This window comes from Dermacentor albipictus, chromosome 5 (genome assembly GCF_038994185.2).
Source record: "Dermacentor albipictus isolate Rhodes 1998 colony chromosome 5, USDA_Dalb.pri_finalv2, whole genome shotgun sequence".
Classification (NCBI taxonomy): domain Eukaryota; kingdom Metazoa; phylum Arthropoda; class Arachnida; order Ixodida; family Ixodidae; genus Dermacentor; species Dermacentor albipictus.
Window position 1 is genome coordinate 137861420 of NC_091825.1, and position 22500 is coordinate 137883919.

A 22500-nucleotide genomic window follows, 5' to 3' on the forward strand; every position below is an offset into this window, starting at 1 on the left:
GTCTGGTCGAGACAGATCCCCCCGTATTCTAGCACGTTTCTCCACTCGCCACTCCACCCTCGACTCAAGAAAGGGGATGGCAGCGCCACCTCTCGACAGAAGTGGTCGCTATGCGCTTCATTGAAACCCGAGCGCAGTTCTTGAAGCGCATAGCGTCATCATCAGCCGAGGGGCTGCGCTGTGCTCAACTCGGTAGGGTGGAGCAAGAGCTTCGAGTCGAGGATCATTTGAGAATACGGGGGTAAGAGTTGCGAAGTTACAAGCGGATCAGGCAGACCGTTTAGGCGCTTCCTCATGAGCGATATGCTGGCTAAGCCACTACTGCAATTTCTGCATGAGCAGGACTTCAGCACTTCAATTTAAATAAACAACTATGCCGCAAGGGCAAGCATCACGAAAAAAGAAAGATAGTGAACTCGAGGCGCCAGTTATTGCTTCCATCTAGAAAAATCCAGTGTTAAACGGGTCTGCCCAATCAGTTACGAGTTTTCTTTCTTGATTTGTGTTTTCTTACACATAGTCCCAAAATTTACGATTTCCGTATTATAATGCAGTACAAGCGTTGCACGAACCGTTTCAGACAGGGTGCGAGGCCGTCATTTTTTCTGCACGGTTTGCAAGACAGGACTACTACAACATGCTATTGCAAATAGCTCCCGAGCTGGAATCTTCGACTCCTGGAGATCTGAAAAGCGCAAAGTACGTATACACCTCTTTCCATGCTGTCAAACGCAATGCCTTTACGGCTATACCTGCCTTCGCTTGTGCACGTGCGAGCACCGTCACGTACGAGTATAACCTGAAAAATGTCTTGACGAGAAGCTTTTGAATCAGCGTTGAGTTGTACAGGTAGGCTTGTAGTGCATGCCCTGTACACAAAACGCTTATCTACAAATCATAGTAGTATACGTAAATTTTCTGCGCACAGAACTTTTTGTGCATGCGCAGTTCAGGCTCCTACTCCTGCTTCGTATATTACGCCAAAGCTGCCTATCGTAAGAGAATGCCATGGCTATAATGGGCTAGCTCTATTCATCTGGCACGTTAACCGGAGCCTGCACATTTAGTTTTGTTAACAGCTGCCGCGAAATATCTATTGTGTACAAGTGTCAACATTTAATCCTGGCGTATAATTTTATGGCCTGCTGCTTCCAATTTCAGATTACCCAAGCTTAAGCATGTCATCGGCATTAGCGATGAAAGGAAACCGTAAGCATTGAACTGGATTTTTTCATTGATCTTTTTTTTCTAGTCGTGACAACAGACGATTTAGGTAGAGTGAAATCCAGACGACTAGGAACGTCTGTTTGCAACTTTTACAGTAAAGAGAGCCGCCTCATCTGGCTTGACAGATGCCCGCAAGAGTTCATTAGATTTTTCGCTGATTTAGATTCGTTTCATGTTTAGTCGTGTATGCTTAGAAGTTGTGTTACCTTGTTCCACTCACTGTTGTATTCCTCCTATTGCGATTTCTAGTGGAATTTTAGGATACCTAGATATCTTCTCTGCAGGGGTACGGTGACGTTCGCTGACCTCATGGAGTCCGTTACCAACCAACACCTCAAAGACATGCATGCAACCTCATCTAGGCTGCAGTTCGACGACCCCGTCAATCTGCAGTTCACGTCGGTAAGAAAACGCTTTTTCCTACTTTTTTCCCCTAAATGGCGCTGAGCAATGTAGTTATAGTCAATTTCGATCAAGACTTTGTCTTGCAGGGCACGACAGGCAAGCCTAAGGCAGCGCAGTTGTCTCACTTCAATATCGTCAACAACGGCTACCTTGTAGGCGAAAGGCTGGAGTTGGACAAGCAGGTGAGCTTCCTTGTCTTTGATGCCGCTCTGGGCGGCGTAAAAGCGAGCTGCGCCCTTATCCTGAAAACCTTAGATGATCTTGGACTTGCAGCTGTCTTCTAACTCGAATTTCGCGACAACATTGCACATTTTATGCATATTATTCAGTGAAACATTTGGCTTCCATGGCTAGTGCGTCTGTACTTTAAGCTCACGATAGGAAACGAAGCCCTCCCATACCTCAGCACCATGGAGTTCGCTTGTCCGATGGTGAGCTGTATTTGCGACGGTAACTTTTTTTTTTTACAGTCATAGCTGTTATGGATTTATCTCATTGTCGCTTTTATGTTCGCCGCAGTCGGCACCCGTCGCTTGAAAACCACAGTGATTTGGCCTAACTTTATGGATAAAAAAAAAGTGGCAATGCCCCGCGAAAATTCGAACTCTGTACCTGCAGATGGCCCATTTATGAATCAAACCTTTCAACCATTCCCACGTTGATGCAACGGGGAATACTGCGCCCGGACGATAAGTTGCGTGACCTCTTGAGCGCTCGTTAAAGGTGCTTGGCTGACGGCTCTCACTCTGGAGCTTGTCCATGAACTAGTGCAGATGTGAAAGAACACTAACGAAGCCATTGATAAGAAGCGAAATGCTGGATAGGAGAGAGGAAGAGATCGTGTACCGTGCATTGGGTGCAGGTTACAGAACTACAGGCGGTCAAAATTCGGAGTTTTCAACTACAGCGAGCCCCATGATCATATCGTGGTTCTGGCACGAAAATAAATCTAATGCGATTCCGGAGACAGCGTAATAGAAAACTGCGCCATTCCCGGAGATGGTTTAATCAAAACTGGAGTGATCCCAGAGATCAAGTTATCAAATTGCGCCGATCTCGGATATGTTATCAGCAACTGGGCCGATCCCGGAGACAGCAAATAAAGATTGTGACTTGGTGGGTGCATTAGTGCAAAGATGCACGAATGTGCGTTAATGTGGGTGCCGCGTCCACGCGAGGGTTTCGATACGGTTTGTAACGCGAACCAATCTTGCAGGCAATCCGATTATGATAATGCTATCTCATTGCAGTCGCTCAGGTGTACCATGGGGGACGTAGCTTTCCTGCCACTTCTGGTTGTGGCGTTGATGTCTCGCGGTATAGGCGTTGCAGGAGGGTTTCCCACACAGATGTGACGCGGAGAAGAAATGCACGAAGGACATTTACAAAGGACAAATGACATTTACAAAGGACAAAGGACATCCCCCCGGATAGACTCGATTGAAGGTCTCCGCTGGGGCGAAGGTGACATGACAAGGGTGATTGATAACGTGTTCGCTAGAGGTGCCTAAGCATTAGATTGCATCGCTATATCTAATACTTGTCTCTACATACAAACTTTGTTCGCAATGCTTCCTTCAACCACTTGCAAAACGTTGCATGAGCCTGCAATCATCGCTGCATTTACGTCACATACGATGAGGCCGTGTGAACTTGCGCTTGCATTTATGCATAATCTGTAAGGCTTTCGAAATAAAATACAATTTCAAGCATCACGTGTATCCTTGCTTGTGAGTTAATTCAGACCATCAGACCATTCGGGAAAAACTCGATTAATATAGATTCTATCAAGTAGGTCGCATGTAAAATAATTTCTTAGAAAGTAGTTTTCAGGAATCATGCTCTATTTTTGAAATCTTATTAGTGCAAAAGTTAAGCTACGTCACTTGGTAATTTGAGCTAGTGACGTGAACGTTTACAAGAAGAATGTCACTTTCTTGTCGCACAAAAGTTGTTGAATGATCAGACCCTAAAGATTAACCGCATAATGTGGTCCCCATCGTGTTCAACTCTGCTCGTAACCGTTCATTAGCTTTGCTCAGAAGTCGCAGATCCCTACGTGGCTTGACTCTCTCCACTACCGTTTCAATTCACCGTCAGGTTATCTGCTTGAACGTGCCCCTCATTCACTGTTACGGATGCGTCGGCGGAACGATGGCGGCAATGCTCTATGGGTCCACCATTGCGTTTCCAGCTCCTGGCTTCAAGGCGGAAGCCTCACTGAGTTGCATCCAAAATGAGAAGTATTATACACAATTTTAATGCCTTGGCTTCGGGGTCGACGTGTAACTGGCTGGAAAGTGCATGCGACAAATGTAAAAATGCAGCTTTAGTTACGTTGCTCTGATAGGCTGCCTTCTTCACTTGCTTCAACTTCGTTTCAGTTGTTTCAAACTTTTGCCTATTTTAAGAGGCAACATTCTGCCCTAATTGCTTTGAATGTCTTGCTTTTTCATTCTGCTACAGATGCACTCATCTCTACGGAACACCCACCATGTACATAGACATGTTACATCATTTGCAAATTGGTCAATACGACGTCTCCTCTGTGAATAGAGGTAGGTATGGCGTCGCAACGTCGCTTTTAATTGACCGCGGTTTGCAGTTGACGACGTTCGAGGAGTCGACCATTTGTGCTGACCATTAGGTCACTGCAGAGGGCAATTCACCGCACCTGGAAATCTTCCAGTTCCCAATGAAAGTGTTGAGTTACGAGTAGCAATTATAGAAACGTTTTCTCACCTTTGTCGTTTGTGCTCTGCGTACCTTCGTCTTCCTTGGTCACGTTCAACTTTGTTCCGCAACTTTTTTTTTTGTCCGTGAAATGTAGGCGCCTTGTCGCCAAGTTTATGAGAAATGTGAAATCACACGGTTATGAACTGTTTCTATAGACCTTATACATAACGCCAGCAACTCTTCGAGGACGCAAGTCAATTTTGTGTTGTTCTCATTGTGAAGCATATAGTAAGTTGGAGAGCGAAGCGGTGCGTAGGAACTGTTCTTTGACCGCGCGCGCTTTACTACAGATATCAGTGAGTTTGTGGCCATTATCTGACATACATAACGTGTTCGCCGCATATGACAACCTAGCAAACGCAAACTTGGTTCTCGGCAACGGGACGGATGGAAGACCCTGGGATGTTCCCGCGCCTAGACCGCGAATGCGTCGTTCAGAGTCAGTGTCAGAAGTGGTTTTATTTAGGCATAAAATGAATTACAAAAATTTGTGCATACAGAAGGAGGTCCCATAGACTGAATCGAGACCTCTTATGGTAGTGAATGTAAAAAAAGAATTAAAGCAGCAAACACCAGCAGCGAGGTCAAACAATAAAGCGGCAAGGCGAACGCGGGGACGGGGAGAGGCATTGACAAGAGCTGCAACTTTTTTTGTCACGCCTTGCATCGTTCCGGATTCCGCCAAGAACAAACTACATGATTAAGGGAGCAGCAAACCAAAAAGCGCGGCTCACATGCTGTGATATTTAGTTTATACACTATTGTAAAGATCCCGAGTTGTCATCTATCACGACCGAAGTGTGGCCTCACGGGCGCTATAGCATTTGGCCGTGAGATCACTTCATGTTTTCGCGACCACCATGCCCGCCATCTCAACCCTGGCTCGAGGAAAGACTTCTGTCGCCTGCACTATTTTAGGCCGGTAACGTACGGCTCATCAGTTAACTGATATTAAGTGATAATTGGCTGTGGGTGAGCTGTACCCATTCGGTTAAGTATACTAAGCAACTGTTAAAACAGAGCAGCTCTAAAGCGCTGCGATTAGTGTTCGGCACGGCCGCGCATTGGCCGTGCTCTCAGTTGACGTCGGTGTATTGAAGTTCGTGCCGAATTCTATACACTCATACTTCACGATTGAAGCTACCCTTTTAGGGGCACAGCGGTACGCAGCTGCGGAGGCCTGGTGAATACAGTAAAGAAAGCTTGAAAAACTGCACTATCATACTAGCGGGTGGTGGGTTAGGCGATCGGCTACTAGAACCTGCCCGAGTATATCCCTCATAACGGTGGCCGAGAACCACGCTTACCCGCCGTGGCTGCTCAGTGGCTATTGTGTTTGGCTGCTGAGTACGAGGTCGCGGGATCGAATCCCGGCCGCGGCGGCTGCATTTCGATGGGGGCGAAATGCGAAAACTCCCGTGTACTTAGATTTAGGTGCACGTTAAAGAACCCCAGGTGGTCGAAATTTCCGGAGTCCTCCACTACGGCGTGCCTCATAATCAGAAAGTGGTTTTGGCACGTAAAACCCCATAATTTAATTTTAGAACCACGCTTGCCTAACTGTTACACAGGGTTGTCGACTATATAATGTTCCCTTTAGTCTGTTTCCTGGTATTATTATGGACGCTGATAAAGAAGTTCTTCATATAATGCCAAGATGTCATATACAAAAGTCTATGCACTCAACCGCCCACCTTAAAATACAGAGCTTGCAAAAGCTTCCTAGCTGCGCATAAGTTATACCAACGCATTGACGCCGCTGCCTGCACATTTCGGCATCGACTGAAGTTCCCAGCGTGACAGCACGGTAGTATTTCGTTAAATTTTATTTGAGGTAGAGTATCGGTTCATAGTATACGTAGCGTAAGCACAAGCGCACACTAAACAGAAGTAACACATGTTTCTTTAGGTAGTCCAAGCTGATTTTTGAGTGCTCTAGTTTGGTGCAAGTGAAGAAGATGCTAAATAGCCTACCTATCAGAAGTTAATAGTCCGCGTACCCTAGCCTACTTAGCGAGTGCACCACTGTAACGCGTCTGTTGAATGAGGTCGTATACAGGATGTTTTTGTTTTTTTTTGTCTCGCTGCACCAAATTTCTTAAAGATTGCCTAAGGCAGATGGCGTGATTCCAACCCTTGATCTAAGTTACTCGATGAGGTGGACAACACTACGAGAAATCATAATGTTCAATTGAATAATTAACGTAGTACGCTAATTAACTTCTTAATGAATTCCTTTACTCTGGACAATTTATTTCTCTGCAAAGCACCAGTTCCGAAATGTTAATCTTCAGTGTCCGTCGAAGTGCTTTGGTGTTTTAGTTACTTTTGTGCTTCAGTGCATAAAACAGCGGTACTTAAAAAAGTAATTGGAACATAAACGCATTTCGTCGGACACATTGAAAATTGTCTCTGAACTGGTGCTGTCTGGAGAATTGTTCCAAGTGGATACGCCGTACGAACTCTGCGGCTATAATTCGTAGATTGAAATATGGGGCATAAACTAATTAATTAGAAGTTAATTTGCGTAATTATGGTAATTATTCAACTGAACATTTTGATTTCCCATAGAAGTAATTGCCGCCTCACCAACTAATTTAGATCAATGGTTAGAATTGTGCGATCTGCGATAGACAGTCTTCAAAAAGTTTGGCGTAGCTAAAAAAGAACACACTCTGTAGTTTACGCCAGTGGTCTGCTATGCTGAAAAGCTTACACTATTGTTTATCGCAGCCGTCATGGCCGGATCACCATGCCCACCAGAGGTTGTTAAGAGAGTGATGACGGAACTCAACGCACATCGATTCTTCGTAGGTAGAAGTGAATCGGTCATTTACTTACCGCGTATATAAATTCTCGTCATTTTTCTTGGATACACATCTTTGTTTGCGTCATCCCTAGCGATGTGCTAGTGCTGTTATTCATGAATACTACCACGGCCGCGGCGGCCACATTGCGATGGTAGCAGAATGCAAAAGAATGCTAGTGTACTTATATTCAGGTACACGTTAAAAAACGCTAGGTGGTGAAAAATATTCTGAAGTAACCTCCTTCCCCCCTCACGCGAACACAGACGGCGCGCCTCCTAAGCATATCGTAGTTTTGGCACCGGAGACCCCAGATTTTAGTTTAATATTTAATGTATGGTGCCAATTGTACAAAAAATTTACACCTATATTTATAAAGTTTATTCACGACCCATGGGCACATGGGAGCTCGCTTCACAAGTTTTGTTTGTCATGCTTTACTTTTTTCCCTGTCCTTTCAGCTGACTCTTGCGCTGAGTAGAACTCCCGCTAACGTTTACCAAATTACAAAAGTGGTCTTCTACTTTTCGTACTGCAGCTCCGCATAAGCACCGCATTTTTCTTTCCCGAGCGTGGAACACGTTCCGATAACTTCCTCTTAGCTCAAACTTACGAAGAACTTCCTGCCGCTTGACCTTTTCGCGAAAAAGTATTTCGCGATATGTTTTTGAGCATACCACATTTTGTGGTACTTTCCTCTTACGAGACGCCGGAAGAAAAGTTCGTTTTATAGAAAAAAAAAGTCAATTTTTACTTCCAGGGCACTTCGAAAGGGTTAATATTACTGCTGGAGCCTACGTGATACTGAAAACCATCCCACCAGTTCTGTAACATTTTACTGCGATTGTTGTTTTTTTTTTTTTGCTTCAGATTCTGTACGGCGCGACAGAAACAAGCCCTGTGATAACGGCAACGAGCCCGGATGATGAACTGGAAAAATGGATACATTCCGTCGGCAAACCTTTGTCTCACACTGAGGTGAGCCCCCTTTGTTGGGCCCTCCAGAACGTCCATGTAAAGGGGAGTATACCTCGTTGACATGCGGTCTGTCGTAGAGAGCTGCAACACACTTTGTCTTGTGGTCACTCGGACCTGCCGATAACAAACGTTTGAGCTCCCTAAAATGTCTCGTAAGGCTACCTTCTAGGTGGTATAGTGTATCAGTTTGCGCTGCTTCGCTTTCTCGTGTTCTAAGACACGCTGGAGGTGTCTGTCGCACGCTTCTCTGAGTGCTGTCTCTCTGAAATGCACTCAAGCGGTTCCTGTCAAATTGTGGAGCATGTATTCGCCTTGTGTTACCCGCTCCTTATTGGTGGTTCGGGAGGTTGATTGAATTCGATCACGTCGGGTGGCTCCCACATGCAAGTAGCCGTGACAACAAATCTAAAATGGCTGCGCACCTCTGCACACGAAGTGCCAGGGTCAACGTTAGACTGTGAAACGATAACTTCATATTCATATCACCTTCATGCGTCCTCTAACCACGCGCGTATTATTATTATTATTATTATTATTATTATTATTATTATTATTATTATTATTATTATTATTATTATTATTATTATTATTATTATTATTATTATTATTATTATACGTATATGTTGGGGATGTTGGGGATGTTGGCATCATGGTTGAGGCTGTGTGCTCCTTCTGGCTTAGCCAAACAACACATATTAAAGTGCGGCCTGCTCAAACGAACAGACACAACAATACACTCGTTTATATTTACACATGTCCATTATTGTAGGCGGAGGTAGGACTGCATGTCGCCGCTATTTACCCCACGTGAGCATCTCAGAGTGATCTGGTTCCTGTAGCACGCTAGGGAAAAACTCGGGGAAGGCGGGAGGTGGAAATTCAAGACGATGAGCAAAACGAGAACAAGGTGGCAAGTGGACTTGTCTTCTTCAAGTCCACTTGTCGAAACGTTGGCTCCTGCTTTCACCTTGTTCTCGTTTTGTTCCGGCAGCATGGTCACATCCGCAACATCGCGTAGATCCACGAAGGCTGCGACGTAACCATACAGTATTCTGTCAGAAGCGACGCTAGCAAAGCTTTCAGAAAGATTCAGCTGCAATTTTCTGCACAGAACAACCTGGGGGAAAGTAATATCCAACGCAGCAACTGCGTTGTCTTGCACTGCGAGTTTAGAATGCTAACAAGCAGCGTCTTCACTGCAGCCGATGCAAATGACGTGTATCTTTGTTTTGAACCTTCTTGAAGGTGAAAATCGTCGACAAAGAGGGCAACATCGTGCCTACGGGCCAGAGGGGTGAGCTGTGCACCCGGGGCTATCTGGTCTTTGCGGGTTACTTCGACGACGAAGAGTACACGCGGAAAGCTGTCCGCAACGGCTGGTATCACACTGGGTGAGTAGCCGTCGAGCTCTTTCCCTCTACAGCGGAATGCACCGAGATCGATCGATCTGTAGGCTTCTGTAGGAAGCAATACCTTTGCTCCTCGCGCCAAGAGAAAAGTTTCGAAGCTGAGAGAAAACCGAGGGGAGAGAGATAATCGAGGCAAAAGTTCCTAATTGTATGATTTGGCGCAATATTGTGATCCGTAGTTCGACAAAATCCGTAATATATATATATATATATATATATATATATATATATATATATATATATATATATATATATATATATATATATATATATATATATATATATATACACACATTCAACTGACAGTGACGCAACTGACAGGGATATGCCCCGGACCATCGTCAGTTGCACTTTGCTCCTGGAAGAAATAGGACGTATGTCGAGTGAGCTCCACACACACACTTTGTAATTTGTGAGCGCGCGGTTGAAATCATGAATCCAGGACCTCAAAGTTCTGCGACGTAATGCTGACGCATTTCTAAATCTACAATGAATTTCTTTTCACGAATACAAGAGTGTTTTTTAACGCATCCTAGTCGAAGACAGGAGCACAATGTCGCTACTGTAAATTCAAATATTGTTAACTAGATCAGCGTCAGGATGGTAGGGTAACGTAAGTAGTTAACTGTGTACACGTCCGACTAAACACAAACGCCTTCAGCATTTTAACGGAGGTGAAATCTACGTCTTCGACGCATGCAGGGACGAAGCGTCGATGACAGAAGACGGTAGAGTGTCCATCATGGGTCGCATAAAAGACATGATAATCCGCGGTGGTGAGAACGTGTACCCTCAGGAGATTGAAGATTTCCTCTACAGCCATCCAGCAGTTGAAGAAGTACAGGTGAGCTGCCAAAACAGCCACTTTTGCAATTGCATGTGACTGAGTGATGTATGTGTGCATCAAAATAATTTTTAAAAAATAAAAAAATATCTTGCTCGATGCCAAGCAAAAAAAGGTGATCTTGGCAAAAAGTCAGTGTACTATTGCACCATTGCGTGCATCATTAGATGCGCTGTGTGTTAGCATCCAAGATGCACACATGTGCGTACATCGAACACTTCAAGATATGGAGTGGTAACCAGAGCGCATGGTTTTATGGTAAACAGAGCTTCTCGAAGCAGTTATACACGCTTATTTACGAGGAGATGCGCTTCAGTGAACCAATTATGTCAGTAGCCAAGCTAACTGAATGCACCTTTTGCATAATATCAAGTTTAATCTCCGATTTTCGAATCTCGTTTTTTTCTGTATCATATCTGTTCTTTTTTTTTCTGTGACCGCTTCAAATGCGAAAAGGTTGCTTTCTTGTGCAAGGTTTGGGCATCATGCGGAACTCAGGAGAGTATTATAATACAGCATATATTACTCCTTATGGACAAATAATTGCAAGTAAGCTCAAGAAATGTTTATTAGCTTTAATGAATGAATAAACTTCATTCAAAAGACATGGCTGTGTGGCCTAATTTGGCGTGCGGGAAGATCGGTAGTGTGTAGAAAAGAGGTGCGGAGATACGGGTAGGACTGAGCCAGAAGGGTGGTAGCGCATCAACTCGCTCGCCAGCGCATGAACAGCCTCGTTGCCTTGGTTACTGACGTAACCCAGTACCCAATTCACCAAAACCAGGGTCACTGCTTCTTTTGCGATTTTTTTGCCTATGTGATTGCTTATTCTAGGCAAGCCGGATAATAGCCTTAGCGCATCTGTATTCTGTGCAAACTGTCAGGATTGGGGGCTCAATCCCATCGTCCGTGGTCCTTTGCCAAGATTGGAGTACGGCATGAATTCGGAGGTAGCTGGCCCATGCCGTCGTCCCACTTATTTACGCTGAGATCGTTGATGAAGTGAAGAACTGCTTCTCATCGAGAACGAGGAAAAGGGTTTAATTACAGAAATTAAATCAGTCTAACATGACTGCTTGAGAAAAAGAGTATTAGTCCAACAGGACTGCATGAGAGAAGTGACTCAGTCTAACATGACTGCCCAAGAGAAGTGTCCTCAGCATTCGCACCACCACAGTTTTTATACACTCGATGCGCCGGTCCTACGACGCGGCGACTGTTCGTTTACTCATCACCACCTCGCCGCTGCTCTGCAGACCAGTTTACGTACACAAAAGCAACCGCGCTCTGTAAACAGAGGCAACCGCGCGGGGTGCCGTTCCGGGAAACTATCGGCGTCGATCGAGGGTCGCTCGTTGTTCCGTGCTAGGCCGAAGCGTGAGACGCTCCAAAATACGTCGTCCCCACGGCAGCTTGACCAGGCGTGTCAAATCAGCTCCGCGTTGGGGAACTCTGGAATCATTGTCCACACACCGAACTCGTCCCGTCACAATGTCGATGGGGCTGGAGGAAGGAAGCGGGTTCCAGCGCAAAGGCCGCTCCTTTGAACGCCTCCCAGCTGCAGCGACGGAGAGGGAGAGGTGCGCGTCTTGCACCCCTTGTCGTAATCGGGTGGCAAGGTGGCAATCTTGCTTCGAAGCTCGCCATTCTTGACAGCGCCTCCATGGGCCGGAAAGTCTCGACTGTCTAGCGCTGACAACCGCTAGGCAGGAAGAGAACGGCTGCTGGTCAGGGGGGGGATTGATGTCTTGGCTCGCAGCGACCACTTGTGCATTGATGTCACCGCCCCAAAACATCCAACAAGGACAGGCAACTGCAAAATGAACCCCACAACACGGCTCTGCGCCGAGATGACGTGCATTGGCTCTCACTTTAGACTCGCTAGGCTTCAAAAAAACAACAACAACATAAGTGCAGAAACAAAAAAAAAATGCTACATTTCACTATGCCAATTTCTGAAGCAAATTCCTGCTGACAAATTCAGCAATTATTGGAGGGAATTCTGCCAAATGAGAGGGGATTTTCTTCGCCTAAAGAAAAGCTAACACTGCTAACCCTAAAATTTAGGCGGGACCCTCAAACGCAGAATTCAAATTAGCCTGCTCAAACCATCCGCATTGCTATGCAACTTTCCCTTCTTATATCTAACGGAGAAGTTGTACTCTTGGAGAGTGAGGCTCCATCGGAGCAAGCGGCCGTTTTTGTGTGACATTTGATTGAGCCACGTCAGAGGACAGTGGTCGGTCTCGAAGATGAACTTCGCTCCGTACAAGTAACACGACAACTTCTGGGCGGCCCAAACCAAACAAGCGCATTCCTTCTCGGAAGCGCTGTAGGCTTCCTCCCTTACATTTAGTTTACGGCTGGCGTAGAGGATAGGATGCTCCTCGTTATCGTCGCCGACTTGACTAAGTACCACGCCCATACCTCTGTCGCTTGCGTCGCATTGAACTATGAATTCCTTTGTGTAGTCTGGCGCGCGAAGCACAGGGCGAGAAACCAATAGCGTTTTCAAACTTTGGAAAGCGTTCTCTTTGTCCTTATCCCAGTGTACGTTACTCGGTGCTCCCTTTCGGAGGGCGTCTGTTAGTGGACTTGCCAATTGCGAGTGATTCAGAATGTACCGTTGATAGTACCCCACAAGTCCCAAAAATGAACGAAGGTCCGTTTTTGGGCGCGGCTGAGAAAATTCTCCAATCGTAGCTATTTTCAGCTCAGCCGGCCGTCTCATGTCCTGACCGACAACATGGCCCAGATAAGTAACCTGCGAACAACCAAACCTACACTTTTCCGCTTTCATCGTTAAGTCAACTTTAAACGTACGAAGCCTCGCATTCTTGTCGTAATAGACTTTGGCGTTCATTTGAGCTATTGCCATGTTCTTTCCGACTAGTTCTTGGGTTGCGCTTAGCCGTTCCAGTAAATTTGGCACGTATTCAACCACGGTTGGACTCTCCCCTCTTTCCTCCCACATCTCTCTTAACATTCTCAGTGGAGACCGGAGTGTCCTTCCATACACTAGTTCTGCTGGTGAGAACCCTGTCGCCTCATGTGGAACCGTTCGCAAAGCAAACAACGTTGCCGGCAGACAGTTCTCCCAGTCCTCCTTGTGCTCGTAACAGAGCGCACGCAAAACTCGCTTAAGCACCGAATGCCACCTCTCTACACTGTTTGACTGAGGGTGATAGACAGAACTGTGTATTAACTTTACCCCGCACTTTTGCAAGAATGTGGAAGTCAGTGCGCTCGTGAATACTGACCCTTGATCTGCCTGAATTTCGGCTGGAAACCCAACTCGTGCAAACACTGTCAAAAGCGCGTCTACTACTTCGGTGGAGCTGAGCTCTTTCAAAGGGATTGCTTCTGGAAACTTGGTAGCCGGACACAGCATGGTAAACAAGTACCTGTAGCCTGATTTTGTTTTTGGAAGAGGCCCCACCGTATCTATTACAAGTCGTCTGAAAGGCTCTGTTATTAAGGGCACTACCTTCAGTGGAGCTTTCCAAGTCTCTCCTGGTTTACCAGAACGCTGGCAGGCGTCGCATGATCTTACAAAGTTTTCTACATCTTTGAAACAGCCAGGCCAGTAGTATTCCATAAGCAATCTTTCCTTTGATTTGTTTATGCCTAGGTGGCCGGACCACCCATTTCCATGACAAAGACTCAAAAGGTCCTCCCTATACTTAGTAGGTATGACTAACTGATCTAAAATCCTACCCTTTCGATCTCTGTAATGCCGATACAACAATCCTCCTCTCTCATGTATCGTTACGTTGCGCCTAGCAATGCCTTCTTTAGCTGTGTCACGTAATTTAGCTAAGCTCTCATCATTCTTTTGCTCAGCTGCCAGTGACTCTCTATCCACGCGTAAGAGTTGATCAAAGTTCTTTGAGGCCGGTGATAATAACGACCCTGTCTCGCTTGTGAGCGCGTCTGCTTGCTCTTCCTGCAGGCTAGAACTCTGACACTCTAGTGCTACGCTCTCATTGAGCTGGTCAACTGGCAGGCTCTCCTCAACTGTTCTTTTGTCCCTCGGGCCTAGCTCGGATTCGGGTATTGAAGCTATCCCCTTTTCTGCTTCAGCTGGAGGAGCTTGAGCATTTTCAGCCGAAAGCGCCGCGATCTTACGAGCTTGGCTTCGGGTCAATGCCTGTACTATGCCCTCTCCCAGTTTGAGCCCTCTGTCACGCAGTAACTGATTCGAACGATTCGAAAAGATGTAGGGATACTGCAGTGACAAAAATTTGGAAACTGCAGCCTCAGTCTCTAGCTCCCCGAATGGTCCACTGATTTTGACTTTGGCCATGGGCAGACACACGCTGTGTTCCTCTACAACCTGTTTTATCCATGCTACTTCTCCGGTGAAGTCATCTACCATCACGTAAGACGGATGGACAATGTCCAGCGTGGCGGCACTGTCTCGTAGCACTCGGCATGGTTTTCCATTAACTTGCAGGTCGTGGAGATATGGACTTAAAAGTTCCATATTCTCATCTTTTTCCTCCACGTAGGAAAAAACTACGCTAGACTTCTCGCAGTTTACAGCTATATGTCCCAGTTTGTGGCATTTGTAACAGCGAATTGGTCTAACAGATTCGAATTTTCTTTTCTGTTCTTTTTGTGCGGTTTCTCCGTTAAGTTTCTCCTCGCTCTTTTCTGCGGGCTTTTCCGCCATGTCTACAGGCTCTGATCGTCTAGTTTGCGCACCCTTTTTGAACGGAAATGGTTTCCGCGGTCCATTTCGACCGTCCCAGTTTCCCTCCTCGGCGTTCAATTTTCTACGGGTTGCGTACTCTTCGGCTAATTCAGCCGCCCTTTCCACAGTGTTTACATTACCTCTGTCTTGCACCCACAGTTTCACAGCTTGGGGGATGGTTTTGTAAAACTGCTCTAGACACATGCATTCAATGATCATGTCTCTGCTGTCGTACGCTTCCGCGCTTTTAAGCCACTCGACTAGGTTGGCCTTTAAGCTATATGCAAACTCCGGATAGCCCTCGCTATCTTTCTTGCCTGTGCTCCTAAACCTTTGCCGAAAAGCTTCGGCTGAAAGGCGGTATTTCTTCAGGAAACTACCCTTAACTTTTGCATAATCATATGCATCCTGCACACTTAGTCTGGCGATTACTTCCGCCGCCTCACACGGCAACATAGACAGCAACCGCTGTGGCCATGTACTCGGGCCGAAGTTCATCTTTTCGCAAGTCCTTTCAAAATTGCTTAGGAACAAGCCTATGTCGGTCCCGACCTCAAATGGCTTTAATAGCCTGTCCATGCGGTACGATTCTGCCTCACTTGATCGTCCCAGAGCGCCTTCACTTCCTTGAGACATCTCCAAACGTTTGCTTTCAAGTTCCAGTTGCATTTTTCTTAACTCGCGATCTTTATCGCGTTCCTCTCTCTCTTGTTCTTTTCTCTCTCGTTCTTCTCTCTTTTTCAGAAGTTCAAACCCCATTTCAATTTCTTCCTCACTGGCCTTTTCGGAAATTAGCTCCAATAATTCCGATTTGAGCATTTCCTTGCGTACATCTAGGCCCAGTTCCTCACCGACAATCAACAACTCGTCTCTCAGCAGTGTCCTTAACTCCATGACTGCTGCTTTACTGCCTTGATTCTGCTCTCTAAATCTAGCTAGGAAAACACAACCTAGCTAACACACAACAATCTAGCTTCCCTACTGTTCTAAACAGAACAACCACAAAATGAAGCCTAGAGAGTCAAAGCAAAAACCAAGCACTCACCGCAGATACAGCACCATGTCGCAAAGTCCATCTCACCGCTGTCAGCCAGTTGTCAGGATTGGGGGCTCAATCCCATCGTCCGTGGTCCTTTGCCAAGATTGGAGTACGGCATGAATTCGGAGGTAGCTGGCCCATGCCGTCGTCCCACTTATTTACGCTGAGATCGTTGATGAAGTGAAGAACTGCTTCTCATCGAGAACGAGGAAAAGGGTTTAATTACAGAAATTAAATCAGTCTAACATGACTGCTTGAGAAAAAGAGTATTAGTCCAACAGGACTGCATGAGAGAAGTGACTCAGTCTAACATGACTGCCCAAGAGAAGTGTCCTCAGCATTCGCACCACCACAGTTTTTATACACTCGATGCGCCGGTCCTACGACGCGGCGACTGTTCGTTTACTCATCACCACCTCGCCGCTGCTCTGCAGACCAGTTTACGTACACAAAAGCAACCGCGCTCTGTAAACAGAGGCAACCGCGCGGGGTGCCGTTCCGGGAAACTATCGGCGTCGATCGAGGGTCGCTCGTTGTTCCGTGCTAGGCCGAAGCGTGAGACGCTCCAAAATACGTCGTCCCCACGGCAGCTTGACCAGGCGTGTCAAATCAGCTCCGCGTTGGGGAACTCTGGAATCATTGTCCACACACCGAACTCGTCCCGTCACAATGTCGATGGGGCTGGAGGAAGGAAGCGGGTTCCAGCGCAAAGGCCGCTCCTTTGAACGCCTCCCAGCTGCAGCGACGGAGAGGGAGAGGTGCGCGTCTTGCACCCCTTGTCGTAATCGGGTGGCAAGGTGGCAATCTTGCTTCGAAGCTCGCCATTCTTGACAAAACACACCGTCTCGACAGAGGCAAAGGATGACTCCCATCGATTAAGTGCCGTCTTGATCGCCTGTAGTTCAAGCTCTGCAAAGAATGGTCAGCAGTCGTGCTGAGTGAGCATAGTTGTTTCCTGCCTTGTGTTTCTATCACAATTCGGCACCGCCGCGGGCGCTGCCACCTGTGACGTTTCGTCCCACGCCATGTCAGTTCCACGCCATGTCAGAAAAACATTTATTGGCGACTAATATTATTGAGAAGAACGATAATCAGTTTTCTGTGAAGCACATGACCATATCGCTGCGGACTACAATTAGCCCTCAATTCTTTACTTCCACGCACCATTGTGCATGTGCATTGAAAATTTCACTGTGATTCGGTAACACAAGCAAATACAACATATTCTTCTTGTTATTACCTGCTCTGTGGCTGCTCAGAGAGAATCAACTTCAGAGTTGTAAGGATGGCCAGTTCCTGCAGAACCTCCTCGAAGTATTTGTGGCCTTTGCTGAACCACAGTACATCTATAGAAGTTGTCATCTCCCCAACAGTGCGTGAATCCGATCGAGCACTGACGAAAATTGGCCATCAAGTCGGCGCCGGCTGAGTCAAAGCTAGTGCTAGCTAGTTATTAGGTCAGAAAAGCTGAACACCTGATGAAAACGTGCTTGTGACTTTCATCAGTCGAGCATGAACGGAAAAATGAGGCCTCTACGGCTACCATGCCTTGATTGTAATCGCATTTCACAGCCTTCTGAATGGAAAAAAACGCCTTAATATGGTTACGCATGAAGATGTGACACTGAAGCGTCATATTGCAGTCAAAATCGGAATATATATATATATATATATATATATATATATATATATATATATATATATATATATATATATATACACACGCTTTAAACATAAATGCGATTTTTCGACCCACATCTCCCCTTAAACTTCTAGCCATGAAATGTAACTTCGGAAAAGTTTGAAGCTTCTTCAGATGACTACAGTAATCTCGTCACTGTCTCTACAATGACCGATTATGTTCCTTCCAGACATATATTCACTGTGAATCACGTTTCCCACTGTTAATTTGTTGGTGGAAAATGTGTTTTGATTCTGTTACATAGTTACGACACACGCGGCGTGTCTTACTGTATACGACAGCACGCCGTTCGAAGGTTGGAACATGAATCTTTGTTGCTTCCGTCTCGGAGCGTATATATACGAAACAGAGAGGGGGAAAGGGGAAAGGGAGAACAATGAAAGGATATCAGACGACAAACGCACGTGCCGTCAGCGCTTGCAAGGCAGTCTGATTGCCGCTGACGTCACTTTAGAACAGATTCATTGGTTGTCCATATAATCTAGCTACCAGCGTCAGAGATAACGGACACTAGAATTCTTATGCTTCACATCTTATCGGTCTCCGCAGGTTCTCCCATGTAATTCCCCGTGCATAGATTCAAAACAAACCAATATCCCTAACTGCGGACTTATATATTCTCCGTGGAATCGCTAAAATATTTGAGGCTTATCGTTGAAAAACGACAGACCAATTTTGAGCCATGTAGAAGCTAACCCCGCTGGTCCATGGCATCTTACGGCGTCAAATTCTGCGTAAGCGCTTGTCCGACCTAAGGGATAAAGTTTCTAAAGATAGAATTTTATTTGCTACTGCTTGCAGGTAGTTGGAGTTCCCGATGAAAGAATGGGCGAAGAAGCTTGTGCGTGGATAATGTTGAAACCCGGGTCCAACACGACCGAAGAGGACATAAAAAATTTCTGCAAAGGAAAGGTGCGTCCACCGTTGGTTTCGTTACAGTTATACTCTTCCTACATTTCATATTTGAGCTTCGTGCTTTTCGTATTTCATATTTGAGCTTTTTTAGGTTCGAATAAAGGCATGCTACTGAACCAACTATTTCAATTGCTCTTTCTCTTTTTTTAGGCTATAGAGAAACTTGAAAATCGCATATGGCAGATAGTATATTGCAGTCTCTTTAGCTGGGGCAGGTGAGCTTGGTGGTACAGGCTCGCGTGACAAATAACCATAACCTACTGGCCAATTAAACATGTTTCAGGAACAATTTTCTAACTATCACTTCAGTTTACGTATTATATTTCCGCTAAATAAAGTCAGCGTGTAATCTATAGTAGGGCTTCTGAGCGTAGCATAACTTTTGAAGTGTCCATCCTTGTAACCGAATACCTCAACACGCATGCTCGCTCGTCGTTGCTTTATTTCGGCAGTAGACCAGAAAGTCTTTTCGGTAAAGAAAGTATGCGCAACACGAATTCATTTTGTCTGACATAATGTACACGCACATTTTGAAACTCCTCCTCTTCTCAGAATGCCTGATCAATAAAGTTCTTGGCATGTCATGACATTCCCGGCATGTCATTAGGACACCCGCCGTGGTTGCTCAGTGGCTATGGTGTTAGGCTGCTGAGCACGAGGTCGCGGGATCGAATCCCGGCCACGGCGGCCGCGTTTCGATGAAGGCGAAATGCGAAAACGCCCGTGTACTTAGATTTAGGTGCACGTTAAAGGGCCCCAGGTGGTTCAAATTTCCGGAGTCCTCCAATACGGCGTGCCTCATAATCAGAAAGTGGTTTTGGCGCGTAAAACCCCATAATTTTTTTTTATGTAACTAGGACAAACTAAATAAAACGTTACGTGACGGCTACAGATTCAACGTCCAATTTCACACTGATTTACTGTGCAAGTAATATTTCCCTTATTAAAAAAAATCTGCTCGTGTTGGAATTGAGATTTCTGTCACGGGCTTTTAATGATTTTGTAGCTTAGACAAAAGTTGCTGATGGCGTTGGATAGATAAGCCGTTGCTGTGATCATAACGAGCGTGCCCTAAGAAAGAAAACATTCTGCATCGAAATCGTCTTCCTTACATTAAAACAGAAGTTTCCTGATTTGCTCAGTTCATGATGGTAGACTTATACATTTACACCTAATCTTCGTTGCACTGTGTCTGTTTTTCTACCAACTTGTGCATTTTCTTTTCTGTGTATCATCATCCTTCGAATCAAAAGAATAAGTGAACGCAACTCTAACTTCAGTTGAAACTGTTTTCTTGTCTTTTCAGTTGAGCCATTTCAAGATACCAAGGTACATCTTGTTCGTCGACACATTCCCGAAGACGCTGTCAGGAAAAGTTCAGAAGTTCGCCATGCGGGAGAAAAGTCGCCAGATACTCAACTTATGATTTACTTCGCCTAGGTCTCCTAGAATGTTTTAGTCTGTACAATTCGTTTTAGCATTTCACCCTTAATATATTTTTATATGGCGATTTTCAGAGCTCCATTGGTTTTATTTTTTATTCATTTGGCTTGCCACGCGGCCTAATTCGGTTTTATAACGCGAGATTGCAATAAAAAAGGGAAAATTAATGTCTACATTTTGCGGGTAGTTTCTTGTGGTTTGGTACATGTCTGCAGGCACGCGTTGTGGACTGATCATGCAGACTTACCAAGCTCACTCAAGCTCAACAAGTTTCCATTCTTCAGTTATTACATTCATAATTTGCGGAAGAGCCGGTGCCGAAATTGTTCGCAATATTCCCGTTTACATTCAAATAATTTATTCCCACACATGTAGAAAAAAAAATGCCACCTTTCTCAGAAGAACCGGCTTAAAGTGCATGGTGATTATTTCTATGTAATTGGGGTTTTGGTCACGTGATGATTGGTCACGTGATGTTCATGCCGCTCGTAGGTAGGCATTGCACTTAGAATCGCTGCTATCGCAGGTTCATCGCATTTTACGAATATCGACGCTTCAGGTGGGGCGGAGTTTAACATGAAACGTCTTTAAAATTGGTCAGAGGGGGTCGCTTGCTAAAGTCGCATGTGACTAAAATGTGTTAAAGCATTGTCGCTTAATTATTTGCAACTGTACTACCAAGGTGCTTTACTTTGACATCGTAGTGATAGAGGAAATAAGCCATCCTACGATGACGCATGTGTCACGTGCGCAGATGACGTCATTGTCGTGCCACGCATGACGCAATCGAAGATGAACGAACTTAGCCTCTCGATCGGCGTTTAGAGATGTGTAGCTCGGCAGTACGTTTGGCCATTCGAGCAGGAATGGTCACTTTCTAGAGAGAGAGAGAGAGAGAGGAAAGACAATTAGGCTAACCAGACGCACGTCCGGTTTGCTACCCTGCACTGGGGGAAGAGGGTATGGGGCTGAAGAGAGGGAGAGAGGAGGGAGAGCTCACTATGCCATAGCAGGTATAATTCACTCATCGAGAGTTATGAGGCCTGCAAGGGCGCAATTAGTTGCAGAAATGTTACGCTTGCTCGGCTATGTCTTTTCCTGCGTTCGACTCGTATACGGTTCAGAAATGGCGTGTGGATAGACTCGGGTAGCAAGGCAAATAGATTTCCAACCCCTTTGTTCACGGTGAAACGTGTTCGTTCCCCAGAGCGAGTGTGAGCGTGGGAGATCGAGGCAAGCGCAGGAGCAGCAACCGTTTATACGATTGCGGAGGACCTGAGCGGCTTAAGTTAGGTATGCTGTAGCTTAAGTTAGGTATGCCGTAGCTTAAGTTAGGCATGGAAGCTTTCTAATGTGTGAATAAATGTAACACTTAGATTTTGTCATGTCTTTTTTGTACCATAGTGCCCATGCGCCTGTCTGAAGCTGACACAAGACGTTTCACGCGCCCCACTGAGGCTGCGCTCCTGGTACAGCCGACCCGATTCTTTAGGTCTCTACGAGTCGCCTGCACACAGTCAAATTACATTCATTCACTTCAGCAATACACACACGATTATGAGTACTATAAGCCAAACAGGTCAACAACAAGTAGTACGCTCACAATTGACGAGTCTCCAGCTACATCCGGGGTGTATGGGCGTGCCCTTAAGAGCTTTCTAGTAGGCTAACAAGTGCGTTCGGAAAAGTGTTCTTAAAGATGCCCTCGTTTTACGTGTCAGAACGGTACGATTCTGAGACGCTACGTAGCAGGGGACTGCAGATTAATTCGACCACGCGAGGTGAAAACACGTGAGCGCTTTTTCATTTTGCGCGCATCGAAATGTTGCCGCCGTTGCCGGTATCGCGCGACCTCGAGCTCAGCAGCGCTATAAATGTATGGCGTAACGCCATAGCCTTTAAGCTATATGATACGGCGGGTGGAAGCTGTTCTAAACGTGCTCTCGGGAGGGCTTACGCAAGCCTTGGTGGTGCCACCACCACTGTTTCTGACAATATACATATACTGGAGGAAAGTGACGCTGTGATTGTGCAGCTGCTAAGGTCGATTAGAATGGGTCGCGAATCTTCGGGCCAAAAGCTGTGCAAAGCCAATTGTCACCGGCACTAGCACGGGCGGTTACAGAAGCAGCGATTAAATCGTGACTGAGTGAGGAGGGAACAAAGACTGTTAATTAAAGAAAACCCTTTTGTTTCTTCATTAAAAACAAGAGACAGCTTGAATTTATTCAAGGAAAATAAAACTATTGAACTTTATGTAGGTGTGGCGAGGAAAGAAATTGATTATTTCACTTTCTAT

At 45.7% G+C, this 22500-nt stretch overlaps 1 protein-coding gene across 1 annotated transcript in view; it reads left to right on the forward strand.

The window, feature by feature from the left end:
* LOC135909319 (uncharacterized) overlaps positions 1-20376 on the forward strand; it is a 55236-nt gene extending 34860 nt beyond the window's left edge. Inside the window, exons 21-32 of the mRNA XM_065441259.2 lie at positions 581-699; positions 1162-1209; positions 1512-1629; positions 1719-1814; positions 3733-3875; positions 4099-4190; positions 7102-7178; positions 8046-8153; positions 9399-9544; positions 10265-10406; positions 18645-18755; positions 20065-20376. Of these exons, the coding sequence (XP_065297331.2) occupies positions 581-699; positions 1162-1209; positions 1512-1629; positions 1719-1814; positions 3733-3875; positions 4099-4190; positions 7102-7178; positions 8046-8153; positions 9399-9544; positions 10265-10406; positions 18645-18755; positions 20065-20184 (1320 nt within the window). The 3' untranslated portion in view covers positions 20185-20376. The remainder of the gene's footprint in view (positions 1-580; positions 700-1161; positions 1210-1511; positions 1630-1718; positions 1815-3732; positions 3876-4098; positions 4191-7101; positions 7179-8045; positions 8154-9398; positions 9545-10264; positions 10407-18644; positions 18756-20064) is intronic.
* The last annotated feature ends 2124 nt before the right edge of the window (positions 20377-22500 follow it).